Here is a 16,207-nt window from a genome sequence, read left to right as displayed (position 1 = left end):
CATAGATAGCACTATGTATTTCCTTACAAGCAGACAGTGCTGGAGTGTGAGAATGGGAGAAGTTAGTCCCTGCTCCGTTATATTGAAAAGTCTCAATCTGCTCTCAAAATAATAAGCATCTCCTTATGTAATGGAAAGTAAACAGTGTTGATAAGTCAAAGGAGTAATGATAAATTATTGATGCATTGCAATTTAACGAACTGCATCTCCCACTACAGACCAACTTGGACACTATGGTCATCACAGGAGAAAGGCATTTTATGGAGAAAGGCATTTTTAGAAGAAATTCTTTAATTCATTCTTGGGACCTTACAATGAGGTCTTGGAACCCAAAAACTCTTTATTCCATACTCTTTCTATAAGTCAAGATAAAATTGGAGAAGTACCAGTTAGTAACAGTATGGATTGAATAAAGATTTTTAGAATCAGATTTGGAAGATTCCCCCCACCCCTGCATTATCTGGAATTTCTTCATATCCCTTGAACTCTAGTCATTAAAAATTCAAATTGAATGACTTTTAGGAAGAAGTAACAACCTTTTTCTCCCCATCTTATCAGGCACAGAAAATCGATAGAAATATTGAGAAAACAGAGAGAGGAGAGACTTCTGTCTTTCAGAAGGAGTCGAAGTCTCAGTCCACAAAAGCATCTCAGTCTTTTGCAGACACTGGACACAAATCAGAGAGATCTGGATCTCCCTAGCCGACGCCGGGAATACCTACAGCAATTGCGACGGGATGTGGTGGAAAATACAAGGTGGGGCGGCCTGAGAGCCATATGTATATTTTAAAATTGTATTGAAATGCTTTTAATGTAAGCTGCTTTGAGTCTCCTTTGTGGAGTGAAAAAGCGGGATATAAATAATAATAATAATAATAATAATAATAATAATAATCAACATCATCATCATCATCATTAGAGAAGCAACTGGAAAAGCTTAAACGATACAAGGATTAAAAGATCAAACTGCAAAGACTCTGGCACAAGCGAGTAAAGGTGGTCCCAATGGTGATCAGCACACTGAGTGTAATGCCTAAAGACATTGGCCTGCACTTAAAAACAATAGGCACTGACAAAATTACCATTTGGTCAGCTGCAAAAGGCCATCCTACTGGGATCTGCATGCATTATTTGCTGATACACCACACAGTCCTGGACACTTGGGAAGTGTCTGACACGTGATCAAATACAAATGCCAGCACAGCGATCTTGTTTGCTGTGTATTAACCTTGTCGTGTATCAAATAATCATAATCATAACCCCTAATCTACCTTGTGAATGGCCAAGAGAACCTTTTCTCTGAGCAAGTTTGGGCTTTTCTAAACTTGCTCACATAGCTGGTGTTGGATTAGTTCAGAAATAAAATAAGATGGTTTGCTGATGAAACAAGTATTTCATTTGAACCTGTTGAGGCTAAATTCCAATTGTTGATGCCTGCTGAAGTAGACCTATTTAGTACGTAGAAGTCATGGAAGTATAGACTTGCCAAGTTCCTATTGATCAATTGGGTTTGTTCTAGCTGGGCTGACAGTTGAGTTTAGAAGTGTCCCACCATTGAGAAAGTTAAATTGTTGACTACTCAAGACCATGTCTATTCAATAGCAGCATCCAAAGAGGTGAGATGGATTTGTTTTTCATCTTGCTTTAGACATACATATGATGACATAAAGCCCCCTGTGGCGCAGTGGGTTAAACCACTGAGCTGCTGAACTTGCTGACTGAAAGGTTGCTGGTTCAAATCCGGGGAGCAGGGTGAGCTCCCGCTGTTATTCTCAGCTTCTGCCAACCAAGCAGTTCGAAAGCATGCAAATGTAAGTAGATCAATAGGTACCGCTCCTGCAGGAAGGTGATGACGCTCCATGCAGTCATGCTCGCCACATGACCTTGGAGTTGTCTATGGACAATGCTGGCTCTTCAGCTTAGAAATTGAGATGGGCACCAACCCTCAGGACTTCATGTCAGGGGAAAACCTTTACCTGTTATAACATATGTTCATCATATGTAAAGTTTCTTAACTATATTCTAATAGGGGCTATTTATTTAACACTATTTTAGTTTCTACAAAAAGAAAACATTATACAGTTTTGGAAAGCAGCAGCTCAATAGTTTAAATGAAAGAACATTTGATATAGCAAACAAAAGAGGCAGGAGTTTTAGTGTAATAATCCATTACACCAGTGTGTAGTGCAGAGAAAACCATTGTCATCTGGAGAAAGGTGATATGAAATGGCACAGCCTTTATCTATCATGAATAAAAATGTTTTTGACTATCATTAGCTTTTTCTTAAGTTACCAATCACAGCTTTTGAGCAATTAGAAAAAGGGAAGTTTAGAAGATTGCAATTTTTTAGATTTCCTTCTTAAACAGTTTTCCCTCTATGATTTACCATTCTTAAAAGGCAGACTATCATAATGGAATTCATTATTTTGTTTTAGAGTTCAAGAACCAAAAACGAGGATCCAACATCCTTCAGACATTGAGCTGCTGCTTCGAGATTATCAGAGGGCCCGTGAGGAGACTAAAACGGAAATTGCTCGTGCAAGAGACAAGCTTCGGGAAAGAGCTGAACAAGAAAAGAGACGTATTCGAGAGCAGTTACACTCACAACTCCACAAGGCAGGGTTTTGTTTTTTTTTTTACTATTGGAGATAGTCTGTCAGGGAAGAGATGAAATTTTTCTTTCATGACAATAGAATTTTCAAATATGGGCAGCCCCAAATTTACAAACATCTGACTTATAAACAACTCATATGGCCTGGGTTATCAAGCTGCTTTGGATCTCAAAAAATAAATTCCTAATTCCAAACTTTGAAAACTATGAAGAAAGTGCAGTATCAGAGGGACTTCCTAGCAATACTGGACAATAGGGAAGCTTATATTTATGTCCCCACTGCTCCTCAGTCCTGAAGGTTCCTTAGCTTTTGCTCAAAAGACACTCCTCTTTGGTCTTCTGGCCTCAACCCCAGGAGTATTCATCAAGCTCATGGAGACAAAGTTGTAGCTCTCTTCGTTCTCAAAGCCCTTACAATTTTTCTTTTATTTCAACTACATCCATCTGAATGTCCCAACATTAACCAAGGTTGGCATGAACCTTCACATCATAAATTAGTGCTGAAGGCACATGGCTTCATTATAAACCTTAAAAAATGAATCTCCTTCAACTCAAGTCTCTGCTTCACTTAGGATTACTAATAATTCATAGACTGAATAAAAATAATAATACTCACAAAGGTATGATCTCAGTCCCTGATCATAAACACAGGATCAAAACAAGTAGTGTGACAGGCCATTTCCACCTCAATTTCCTGCCCCAGCTATTTGGACCCATGATACCATACATACAAGATTCACTTCCACTCAGGCCCCTCCAGTGGCTCTGCAACTACATTCTTCTTAACCAAGTAAGTCTCGGATTCCTTATACTGAGGGGCAGAAACCAAAAATTTGACAAAAGAGGTCCTACTCCAAAATTGCCTCCTAAACTCAGTGCAATTCATTGAATTAAGCAGAGACTTAACACAGCATTGAGTTACAGGAAAAGAGATTCCACCTGAACATTACGAAGAACTTCCTGACTGTATGAGCTGTTCAACAGTGGAACTCTCTGCCTTAGAGTGTGGTGAAAGCTCCTTCTTTTGAGGCTTTTAAACAGAGGCTAGATAGCCATCTGCCAGAGGTGTTTTGATTGAGTTTTTCCTGCATAGCAGGGGGTTGGACTAGATGGGCCATTTGGTCTTTTGATTCTATGCTTACTTGGCTGAAACTCAGGGTGGTCATGTTAACTCTGGTTCACTTTAACACAGAGAGAATAAATCCTTGACCTCTGTTGCTGAGTGAATCAACTCTAGAATAGTTCACTTTCTATTACTCTCTTAATACTGATTTGTTTATTACAGGAAGAAGCTAAACTGAAGACCCTTGCAAGCACAAGCACTTTGTGTACAGACTCCACCCTCAGTTTGTCTTCAGGACCCACATCTGGATACAACAGTAGTAATACAGCTGCATCTGCTACTAGCATAGTTGGCAAACAGGAAGACCAGGTAAAATTGGATAAGAGAGAGCTTTTCTACAGGAAATCTGGTGCTTATCAGTAACTCTCTTTCTCTTTTAGATTGCAGTGTGCATCACTGGAGGTTGAATGTGAAATTGGGGAGGGGGAAATTTTCTTCCAATGGAATATGTATGCAAGCGTATTTTTATGGCTACTAAAATCCTAATACTTAGGTGATCCCTCGTTGTCTGAGTATGATGGCTTTCCAAGTGCAGTGTTTTGGTCACTATGGAGGCCTATTCTAGACCCACATGTTCTTCCATAGTAAGGGCATCGGTTTCCAGGTGGAAGATAGTCCCAGGGTTGGCTTGATTCACCTTGCTCTGGGCACATCTCTCCCTTTCACGCTCCATTTGTGCCTCTTCAAATTCCACAGCACTGCTGGTCACAGCTGCCCTCCAGTTAGAGAGCTCAAGGACCAGGGCTTCCTAGTCCTTGGTGTCTATACCACAGTTATTAAGGCTAGCTTTAAACCCATCTTTAAATCTCTTTTCCTGTCCACCAACATACCATTTTCTGTTCTTGAATTGGGAGTAGAGTAACTGCTTTTGAAGGTGATGATCGGGCATTCGGACAACAAGATCAGTCCAGCGGAGTTTATGGTTGTGTATGTAATATTTCATTGCAAAAGAAAGTGTGTCTTTGATCATTCAAAGCTGCTAATTTTGAGTGCAACTGTTAGTCATATGTGAAATGTCTTATTAAATCATTTTCTTCTCACAAACCAGATTTCTCCTGAAGATATTGAACAATCAAGAGAAGGTGGAAGAGGTCGCTCGGCTGTCAGGAATCATCAGCTTTATATACTTGAACAATGGCAAAAGGGTTCTTCATGTGGTGAGGGTTAAATAAATCGGTTGGCAACGAGCAACACATCGAACGTGTAATGGATGGGTCATCTGTTTTTTAAAAAAAGAGATAAAATCAAATATTAAAATTAAAATGTGTTTCATGCATTACTAATTGGATTAAGAAGGTATAGGGTAGGTGTGACTAGCAAGCATGCCATAATAGAATTAAGACTATGTGACGTCTTCCAATAAAATGCAATCTTTTTTCTCTTTATGTAGAAAATTCAGAAAACTTTAATTAGGGAACATGCACTTTCTTATATGGTTAAACACTATAATTTTCTGGGTTTCTGTGAGTTTTCTGGGCTGTATGGCCATGTTCCAGAAGCATTCTCTCCTGACATTTCACCCACATCTATGGCAGGCATCCTCAGAGGTTGTGAAGTCTGTTGGAAACTAAGCAAGTAGGGTTTATATATCTGTGGAATAATGTCCAGGGTGGAAGAAAGAACTCTTGTCTGTTGGAGGTTAAGTGTGAATATTGCAGTTGTTCACCTTTATTAGCATTGAATAGCCTTGCAGCTTCAAGACTTGACTACTTCCTGCCTGGGGGAATCTTTTGTTGGGAGGTGATTAGCTGGCCCTGATTGTTTCCTGTCAGGAATTCCCCTGTTTTTTAAGTGTTGTTCTTTCTTTACTGTGCTCATTTTAGAGTTTTAAAATACTGGAAGTCAGATTTTGTTCATTTTCATGGTTTCCTCCTTTCTGTTGAAATTGTCCACATGCTTGTGGATTTCAATGACTTATCGGAGGCCAAGCCTGGAAGCTGCAAGGCTATTCAATGCAAACCTGGTAAAATGGCACTACTTAAAGAATCCCAAACCTTGTGTGACTGTGGAGCAGAACAGACAAGTCCACATCTGTATGCTTGTCCACTTTGCCCTGCCTCGTGTACAGAAGAGGAATTGTTAGAGGCTACAGACAATGCTGTTAACTGTTGCCCATTTTTGTTCAAAAGATATTTCGCTGCCTGCGCGCCTTCTATTTTTATCAGTTTTATACTAATTTATGCAATGCTTTTGATACAAAATAAAAAAAATAAATGCAATGCTAATAAAGAGGATCATTTGCAACATTCACACTTGCCTCAAACAGACAACAGTTCTTTCTCCCACCCTGGACATTTCATATAAATATATATAACCCCACTTGCCTAGGTTCCAACAAACCTCACAACCTCTGAAGATGCCTGACATAGTTGTGGTTGAAACGTCAGGAGATAATGCTTCTGGAACATGGCCATACAGCCTGGAAAACTCACAGCAACCCATTGATTCTGCCCTTGAAAACCTTGACAATACTATAATTTTCCTTCAAATACTACAGAAGATACAAGAATGACACATTATAACAATTCATAAAAGATACAATGTCAATATCAGAGCAAGCTGGTAAGATAGAGAGTACGTTGGGTTGCTGTTAACTCCTGCTACAGACTTTTTTTTTAACAAATCCTTGTCACTTGTGGTGAGTTAATACCACTCAGCTTGGTTCAGAGTGAAGTCACCAATTGTAATCCTCATTTATTAGCCTTCTCCTCCTTATTTTTCAAGGGTTCCCGTGGTGACTCATAGAGATTTACACATGCATTTCTTTCCAGTATTTGTATGCTCCCATTTGTCACTTAGGAAATCTGCTGTATTGGGGGGCGGGGGGCACCATTGCATAATCCAGCCACAAAAGAACAATCTAAACAAATCCCAGAATGGTACATGTTCCTTATTTGTCTCATTTGTTTCAGAGATTTTCCCTGTAGCCTCTTCAACTCTGGAGAGGAGCAGTATCCTCTCATCACTTGCTTCTAGCCACAGGTATTCCCATAGCCTAAATGTTTCGCCAAGCACATTCCCAGCCTCTACTATGAAAGAATATGAAGATCTGTCCAAACACGTCTTGGCAAATGCTACTGCAGAGGTGAGTAGATGCGTCATGTTGCTGGTGCTGAAAATTGGGAAATCCCAAAAGAAAATTGAATAGATGTTGAGCTGGAACTGCACCAGTTCCAGATCCCCTTTTCTGGCTTCCTCGCCCATAGTTTTAGAGCAGTTATTTTTATGTTATCTTTGTATGAGGGTGGAGTTTAGGAGAACGCTTCCTAGTTTGTGTCAGCCATTCTGTTTCCCTTTTGCCTGAGGAAAAGGGAGCCATTTTGTTTCAGTTGGTTGGCCACGCCCCCTTTTGCCTGAGGTAAAGGAACCATTTTAGATCATAGACCACCAGGGAATCCTTGAGGCAGGACTTGCGTTCAGTTGATCCCAGAGATGCAGGCTTGGACAAGCCATTTTAACTCAATCTATATAAATAAAAATGTAATGTTCGTTTGTGGGATTAACATAACTCAAAAACCACTGGACGAAATGACACGAAATTTGGACACTACACCCCTAACAGACCAATGAGTGACCATCACTCATAAACCCCTCCCCCAAAAAAGTGGAAAGGACTTAAAACCCCCCAAAAGCTAAATGGTTATACAGAAAAAGGGAAGGAAGAGGGAGGGAAGGAAGGGAGGGGAAAAAGAAAGAAAGAAAGAAGCATGGAAGCAAAGAGCGAAGGAAATAATAATAATAATCATCATCATCATCATCATCATCTTTATTTGTACCCCGCTACCATCTCCCCAAGGAGAGTGGCCTCTTCCTCCTCCGCTTCCCTGTGCCTCTTCCTCCTCTCCACACTGGCTGCTTCCCTTCTCCAAGCCTTTTCCCCCTCCCCTCGCCAACCTCATCCTCCTCCCTCCATTAAATCTACAGTGTAGATGCACCCAAAGTTACTCCTTCTACACTGCAATGTAAAATCCAGATTATCTACTTAGAACTGGATTATATGGCAGTGTAGACACACATATATGTCTATGGAGAAGTATTGAGAGAAGGAGGGAAAGAGGGAAGGTATGAAGGAAGGAAAGGGGGAAGGAAGGAAGGAAGGAGAGAAGGAGGGAAGGAAATAAGAAAGGAAGGAGAGAAGGGAGGAAAGAAAGAAAGGTAGAAAAGGAAGGAAGGAGAAAAGGAAATAAAAAGTGAAAGGAAAGAGAGAGGGAGGGAAGGAGAGAAGGAACTTAAGACAGAAAGAGAGAGAGAGGGAGGGAGGGAGGGAGGGAAGGAAGGAAGGAAGGAAGGAAGGAAGGAAGGAAGGAAGGAAGGAAGGAAGGAAGTAACCAAAGAGCAAAGAAAGGGAGGAAAGAAACTGGTAGAGACGGAAGAAAGAAGAGAAATAAGAAGGGAAAGAAAAAAGAGGGAAGGAAGGAAAGAAAGAGGGAGGGAAGGAAAGAAGGAAGGAGGAAAGGTTGGGCACAGCAATGTGTGGCAAGTAGAGCTAGTACTTTATAACCAGTTGTACCTTTAAGTTACCTGCAACTGAGGGAGTTGTGCCCCTTCACAACCAGTTACTATAAACAGTTACTTTTCAACTAGTTATACAACTACTACCTTCAACCAGTTGTACTACATAACCAGTTGTACCTCATAACCAGTTTCTTCAGACCAGTTACTTTACAACCAGTACTTCAACCAATTAGTTAAACAACAACTGGTTAATGCTTTGGGTATATTGGGTGCCTCAGAGGCCCCGATACTAGGGACTGAGAGCAAGAGAAACTGTTACCTATTCTCCTTGGGAAAAGTGTCATCTCTTCTCCTCAGAAATGTCCGTGTCTGGCAGCTTCAGAATCATTAAGTTACCTCTGAAGTTTTAAATATGAACTTTGTTGTGGGGAAATCAAGCTACTGACTGGGTGGAGTTAGACCCAAGATCTGTTAATAAATCATTACCTTTTCCTCAAAGCAATATCGTGGATATTAATTTTGTGGGGTTCCTTGTCCCAAAAGAAGGCAATCCAGCAACCCCCAAGCTGACAGTAGAGTTAGGACATGTTAATGCCAAAGAGACCTTTAAAGCAGCTTGGTGTGACAGAACTGATGTCCTTTATATGTGCAATTCTGCTCCATATCCTGTCAAAGAAGAAGACTGAAATGTGAAGTGTGGCAGTACGCCTGACAACAATAGGCTGTCTTAATCTCACCAGCTATTTTTGATCTGAAATTCTTATTATTGTTTGCTTCTAATAGTAACTGTTTATGCATCTCCAAAAGATAGGCATTTGTGATAGTGTTCATGTCCTGTTCTAAGAAGGGTACCCGGTACTGGATCAAGTGTAATGGGTTTCTTACTTCCTGAATGGTCTTTCTGTCTTATGTTGCTATACATGTTTTATGCTTTTATTTTAGAAACCTTAAAAACTTTTATTTAAAAGCCTTTTGAAAGAATTAAAAAGAGATAATGATGATTCTGATGAACTCTAATTGCTCTAAAGGTTATGGCAGGATGTTCAAATGACTTGAAGAATCTTTACAATGGCCTGGCAACAGCTGGTTGGAAGTGAGTTTTCAACAAATACTTCATTTTCTTAAGTGGGCTCTTCTTATGATCTTTTACAAAGCTACATCTGTGTTGTCTTTCTCAATTAGATACCAATGTGTGGAGAAGGATGTTCTAGTTTATTACAAAGGCTTCTCGTCCTGTGCAACTAAGCATGGCTTCTTGGGAGCAGGAGTGATCAAAAGGCCTTTGCCCGCTGTATTGTGTTTGCTGAAGGATGCAAGTAAACGGCATTTGTTTGATAAAACGGTTACTTCGGCTCAAGTATATAAGAAAATAACCAGCAATATTGAGCTAGGTGGGTATACTTTTATCTGTTTTTCCTCTCCAACTTAACAGAAACTAGTTCATCATTATCAATAGGCTGGGTTTTTCATATTGTTGTTTATAGCTTAATAGGTGTTTGTTAGAGCCCAAAGTTGTAGCAGAAAAGCCGTCAGTAAAATGCCATCAATTTAAAATTGCATTTGAAGTTGGTGTTAGATAAGTGGGCTTATTAAAAAAGACCCTTCTCATAAATGCACAGCAAAGTAACTTAGCAGCAGCAGTGTGACCCAGCACCAGTACCCCAAAGTGATAAAAAGAACAAAACACACAGACCGATGTTATCTCTTCCATAGGAGGCTTTTTTTTAGTAAAATAATATTGTTGCACTATTTACAAGAACAAGGTTTCCATAACATAAAGTTCTTTACACTTCCTTCTTTACTTCCAGGCTGGGCTTCTTTATAATGCAGATAAACAGCTTTGCTCTCACTGCCTCCTCTCACACCAACCCTTCTCATGAGCTTCACACAGTAGTTTTATACACAAAATCTTTTACCTGGGCTTCTTTCACTGAAGCTTCTCACACCATGCCTTCCCACAGTCAGCCTTCTCATAGACTAAGGCTTACCTCGTACTGTGATGCCTACTCTCACACTGACTGCTTACCTCAGACTGACTGCTGCTAAACTACAGGCACATCTGCTTATATAGGACTGCAGCTTTTTCTGAGTCATTGTATCCATTTAACCCTTTCAGTGCTTGACTCACATTTTCGTAATTAAAAATACCTAGTTAATTTTTTTATATTTCTGGCACTGGGTTATGGTGGGTGCTAGGTAAATCGCTTCCTCTTTTCATAAATGTAATTGTCTATCTCATTCCACCTTTAGATCACTGTACTTTTTTTTTTGGTGCCGTTTGAAAGGGTGTGTGAATGAATGCAAAAATTGCTGTAACGGTTTCTACCATTTGTATTTATTTATAGTGTACGTGGTGAGTGATGTTTCTTTGTGTTACCAAAAGCAGCCAAGAGACTTCTGCTGCCTTTCTGTAGAAGCCAGAGAGGTAACTATGTCATTGTTCTCCATACATCTTCAGACAGGACAATTCATAGAAATAATAAATTTAAAGAGGCATGTTTGGGAAAATGTTTATGCAACTTTACTAGTTAAAACATATAATTGTCTCCTAATATGCTTGAATGGACATAAAAGCTACATTTCCAATAATGCAAATCAACCGGTTTAATAACACGCTCTTCTCATCTCGCAAATGGTCCTTGTATCATTAGCTGACTTTTTGTAGCATGAAATTATAAAAGGTAGTGGGGAAAGAGACAAGGGATTATAACATTGCAGTGTAGCTGTAGTTAACGGCTCCTTTTGGTTTTTCTTGTATTCAGGAGAATGTGTGCATCCTAGCTATTCAATCTGTGTATGAAGAGTCGATGCCTCATCCTTGTAAAGAAATTGTGCGAGGGGAGATCTTGTCCAGTGCATGGATATTGGAACCCGATACAGTGGATGGAAAAGACGTCACCAAAGTTGTCTACATGATACAGGTAAACGGCTAAGTAGCAGAAATAAATAAATGGATACTTAAGTTCAAGCTCATGCGGCACTTAATGATGCATTTGCTCATAGTGGGAGGCTGTGCAAGCATGCATGCCACATATGAGCATACAATTAGCAGTGTAAGATTTTATACAAGTTTTGGTTTATGGAAACACACAGTACACCTGTTTTCCCCATTGTGGTGTGCTACAGATGTATTGAACTACAATCATCATTTCCAGACATTATGGCCACTGTTGACTGGATATGATTGGAGGTTGCAGTCCAGTCAACCCACTATATCTCCAGGGGTTCAGTTCCAGGATCCCGCACAAAAAAACAGCAATCATGCTCTATATCAGAGCTTTCCAAACATTTTGTGTTAGTGACACACTTTTTGGACATGCATCATTTCGCAACACAGTATTTCAGTTTTGCTGGCTAACTGGTGGTTAAAGCAACCTCTTATAAGAGATATGGGCATATACATAATGTGGTAATAATAAAATGTATGAGGACAAAATATATCTCATGAAAATCTTTCATTTATATTTTTAGAAATATATGATTTATTGCTTATTTCATAGACTCAGGTTTTTCATTATGTTTGCGCAGCACACATTAACGTATTCTGACTTTTGGAAAGCTTTGCTCTACATTATTAAATGCTGGCAATGTGAACACTCACTTTAGTAGGTTTACATTCCCATCACTGTCATTTTACAATTTACATTTTGCCTCTCACCCTTTTGCCGATTCTCATGGTTTCCAGTTTCTCACTCTTCAGTGCAAACCAGCTGAATAAAGCATAGCCTCATTCCCAGATACCTTTTCATTACAATAGGCAGAGCTCTAGAAGTGTATGCTGAGGACAGCCCTTAACATGGCTTAAGCCAGGCATGGGCAAACTTCAGCCCTCCAGGTGTTTTGGACATCAACTCCCACAATTCCTAACTGGAGGGCCAAAGTCTGCCCATGCCTGGCTTAAGGTTTGTATTAGCATATGATGCTGCCCAGGTCCTGTGCCATGCCGTTGTTACAGCCCATTCCAGGTTATCTGCAGCTGAAGTCTGCAGAGCAGCCCTATTGGTCAATCCATTCACCTTTATAGAAACATTATCCTTTAGCGCAGTCATTCTCAAACTCTAATCCTTCAGGTGTTTTGGACTTCAACTTCCAGAAACCTCAGCTGCATTGGCCAATGATCTGAGATTCTGGGAACTGAAGTCCAAAACACCCGGAAGACCAGAATTTGAGAAACTGTTTTAGCCAATCCTTCATTTTGGCAAGAGAATGCTACAGGAATTGATTCCAGAGTAGACTCAGCAGCCCTCTTCCTATTATGCCAAGGTTATTTGTGGATACATCTATTATGCATGTCTCTTCCTGTGCAAACAGAGATGGGTGCCTTCAATACATACCCTTGTGCGCAGAGAGGACATCTGCAGTCTTTCGTTTTCTTAGGAAATATGGGACAGCTCTCCTTAGGGCCTATTTACACTTGGATTCAAAATAACTGCCAAGGGGCACCAGAATAAATAGCTATATCAAGCATGGGCAAACAGCCTACCAGCTGTTAGGAATTGTGGGGGTTGAAATCAAAAACACCTGGAGGGCCAAAGTTTGCCCATGCCTGAGCTATGTTGTAAGATATAGTAAATATCACTTGATCTTTGTCTGGTCTGGGCAAACAATGGGGTTTAACATATTGTAGTTGTCTGTTCCTCTGTGAAAGTCCATTCTTCTATACTGAATTGACTGTGAGTCAATTCAGAGCACCTTTAAATATTGACTTGTGTGCACTGAGACTTCTGCCAAAGCAACGCCTAAATGGGGATGTAGTCAGTAGGGCTGAGGAAGGCCTGCAAAAAATCAGTTTACTAGTAATCCTGTAAGGACTTTTTTGCCCATGTGAAAAAGGGCTTTGATCTTCTTTCTGCCTGCCAGACATGAACCATCTCAAGTTAGGCTGGAAATAAATATGCAACAGAAGCACTTGGAATTAACCAACACAACTGGTAATGATTGTCTCTTTTATTGCTTTAGGTTGATCTTGGTCCCCCAGCCATCCCTGCAAGTCTCCTGAGCTCTGTTGCCAAGAGACAACCTTTGGTGATTGCTAGGCTTGCTCACTTTCTGGCTAGTTAGGTATGTGTGGTACCTTGTCCATAAATCTATCAATTTCAGTAGCTATAAATGCCAGCAAAGCCTAAATCAGTTTTCCAAAACAGCTCTAGCACTGGAAAGAAGGAAGTCCTAGGAAACCTCACCAGGCTCAACAGAGGAGCATCTGCTGTAGACGCGGCACCAAGATCAAACACTGTTTTTAATGTGACCAAACAAATTCCTTTTGCTAACTTCCAACATGGACTGAAACCAGATTACAAGCATTTATAATTTTAAATTGAAATGAAAACTTTCTTGAGTCAAATCATTGGAAAACCACTGGTACAGTAAGACACAAAAGCCAACCTTGAACTTTGCAACAGGTATTTTCTATGGAGCACTTCAGTACTGAAACAAAACTGTGATTCTCTTTACAGAGTGCATAACAAAAAGTGTGGCTCTAAATGAAGAATTAATTGTAATACTAATTGTACAAAATCACCTTTGCTAGTAATATGCCTTTCCAATCTTCTCAAGGTAATGTAATAATGTTTATGAACCGTGCGGCGTTTTAAAAGATGAGTGGAGGTGATAGCTCTTCCGAAGATGCACGATGGCCAGTTTTCCCTCTGCCAGAAACAAAAATCAGGCAGAGAGATAGTTTTCTGCAAAATCACTGCATCCCAAATCAATGTGCTCAGCACTGGAGACACCAAATTGGTAACTTGAAAGCAGAGCAGAGACACTAGCTTCCTGCTGGATTTGGACTTTTACCATCTCACTTAGTGCAGCTGTTAGATTCCAAACTGATCTGTTACTTAGCAGTCTTGAGACAAACTGATAAAACAAATATACTTGATTCAGGATAAGCCCAGTGGTTTTATACAACTAGGTTCACACATTGTCGATTGTTAACCCTAGGTTAACATGGTTTAGAGTTTAATAGCTGCACTTGATCAAAAGTCCAAATCTGAACTCTTCCCTACTACTTAACAATATTCACAAGATTCGTTCTCTCTGCTATGTACTTGCATTTGTTTTATAGTTCAGCACAGTTCTAGTTTGTTATAACACATCTGATTCTATCAGATAACTTGCATCTTTAAAATGAGTATCACCTTGATTCTCTTCCTGCAGCCCTCCTATAAACTAGTGTCTGAAAGCATGTTTTATTTACAGGAAGGTGTCGATTATTCAGCAGATTGTTTCTAAAAGCAGCAGCTTACAGACCGAGAATAGCACTGTATTATGACAGCCACTGCATCATTTTCTGCCAGCCTGCTTTTTGTGCATTAGAAACCTGCTTCTTGAGCGTAGTGCTTCTCTAGCAATGTTTTATCAGAGCCTCTTATTGCTTCCAACATATTTGCAACATTTAAATGCGAATAACTGAGAACATACTGCTCAATTCCTACTGTGGTTAATTTAAAAAACATTATCATGAGCTGTTGTTTCTCACAATAGAAATAACGCAATGACAAGACTGTGGAAGAGAAGAATGGAAAGTACACGACTTTCTGCAGATATCGTTGGTGTATGATAGCACTTCAGCTTAATAATTGCTATAGAGTAGTTCCAGCAATTAATGGCAAGATCCAAATGGCTACGCACAGACATCATAGGGTTTCCATACCTTCCCTCTGCTACTGGTATGGAATGGGATGCACTACAGGAAAGGGAGAAATGTCCACTTCCTTACAAATAGGCAGAAGTGCCTTCGACTCTTGGGAGTAGGCTGCTGTTTATTTCAAAAATGGTGTTGGGTAATCCATTTCGAACTCCAGTAATTCGCAAATCTGATTTGAGCTGGAGATGCTGTATAACTTTGAGCAGCACAACTAAAGAATGCACATTTACTTGGAGGTAGTTTTACTGACTTCATTATGATCCACTTTTCAAAATGTATAGGAGTGGGTTGTTAATCCGCTTGTAACATATAATGCTTTTTAAAAAAATCAAAGCACAGAACTTTCATTTCATGACTGACGAAAATAAAAGGCATGCCATGTGACTGGGACTGTTTTGGTCCCATCATCCAGAAAGCTAGCTAGCTCTGTAGTCCTGTGGATTTGGAGGGAGGATTTTGCACGTAACCCACAATACCAGCAATCACATAATTTAAGATCGTAACTAGTGACTAATTTAGGATAACTTTCCAATGTTTATTGGAAGCTGTATTATTATTGGCCGAGTCTTTGCTGTTAGTTTGTTTTTCCCTTTATTTTGGGGGCCACGGCACTCTGTTAATGAACCAAACGAGTTTTGGAGGAACAACATCCAAGATGAGACTCTACTCTTTACACAGACGGTGCCTACTGAAGGATAATGTCTTATTGTACAGTGCATCAGATGTTTATTTTTATAAATTGCATATAATTGTTTTCTATGTTTACAAATTAAGTTATTTATATAAGCTTATTTTGAGATGGTTTTATATGCTGAAGCTAATTATTATTTTTATAGGTATTCAATTAAAATATGCTTTTTAGAAATAACTGATACTTCAAAAATACTATTTATATATATAATAACCCTGTTTCTTTTGCACCTACCTATAACACTATGGTACCTGTGAATGTCTCAAGTGGGAAGAACAGTCTTAAGAGTGGGACAAAACTATTTTCTGTGAAACTGTCTACTAGATGTGGTAGAATCCACCCGTATACTGTACCATGCCTTTAGCCCATACCTGCTTTTAACCAAGAGTGCTATTTTCATATCCTCACAATAAATACTTTTTATATGTAAAAAAGGATGACATTTCCATCACTTTTGTTTGAATAGTTATTATAGATGTATGATCCATACAAAAAAATGGTCCAAAAGTCTTTACAAAACTGGGGAGGACGTGTGCGCGCTGGCATTTCGTTTCTAAAGTATTTCTATAATTTGTAAAAAAGTTGTTACTATAACGAAAGTAACAAAATTTCATTACTATTTCATTATAGTAATTGTGCATAATTACTGTAATTGGGGAAACTTCAGGGCTCCTTTCTCC

General features: G+C 39.5%; 1 protein-coding gene across 3 annotated transcripts in view; it reads left to right on the top strand.

Moving 5' to 3' along the window:
• The window catches only part of STARD9 (StAR related lipid transfer domain containing 9), a 118,464-nt gene extending 102,503 nt beyond the window's left edge, over nt 1–15,961 (top strand). For 2 of the 3 annotated variants that reach the window (XM_067462822.1, XM_060760987.2), the window contains 10 exons: nt 559–756; nt 2,437–2,617; nt 3,898–4,044; nt 4,784–4,892; nt 6,648–6,820; nt 9,219–9,283; nt 9,373–9,581; nt 10,536–10,615; nt 10,953–11,111; nt 13,150–15,961. In XM_067462822.1, coding sequence (XP_067318923.1) covers nt 559–756; nt 2,437–2,617; nt 3,898–4,044; nt 4,784–4,892; nt 6,648–6,820; nt 9,219–9,283; nt 9,373–9,581; nt 10,536–10,615; nt 10,953–11,111; nt 13,150–13,251 — 1,423 coding nt within the window. In that variant the 3' untranslated portion in view covers nt 13,252–15,961. The remainder of the gene's footprint in view (nt 1–558; nt 757–2,436; nt 2,618–3,897; nt 4,045–4,783; nt 4,893–6,647; nt 6,821–9,218; nt 9,284–9,372; nt 9,582–10,535; nt 10,616–10,952; nt 11,112–13,149) is intronic. The other variant, XM_067462821.1, reaches the window with a different exon arrangement.
• The last annotated feature ends 246 nt before the right edge of the window (nt 15,962–16,207 follow it).

The sequence above is a fragment of the Anolis sagrei genome, chromosome 1, assembly GCF_037176765.1.
Source record: "Anolis sagrei isolate rAnoSag1 chromosome 1, rAnoSag1.mat, whole genome shotgun sequence".
NCBI lineage: Eukaryota > Metazoa > Chordata > Lepidosauria > Squamata > Dactyloidae > Anolis > Anolis sagrei.
Note: the sequence above shows the minus strand (reverse complement) of the source record. Positions and strands in the feature narration are given on the sequence as shown.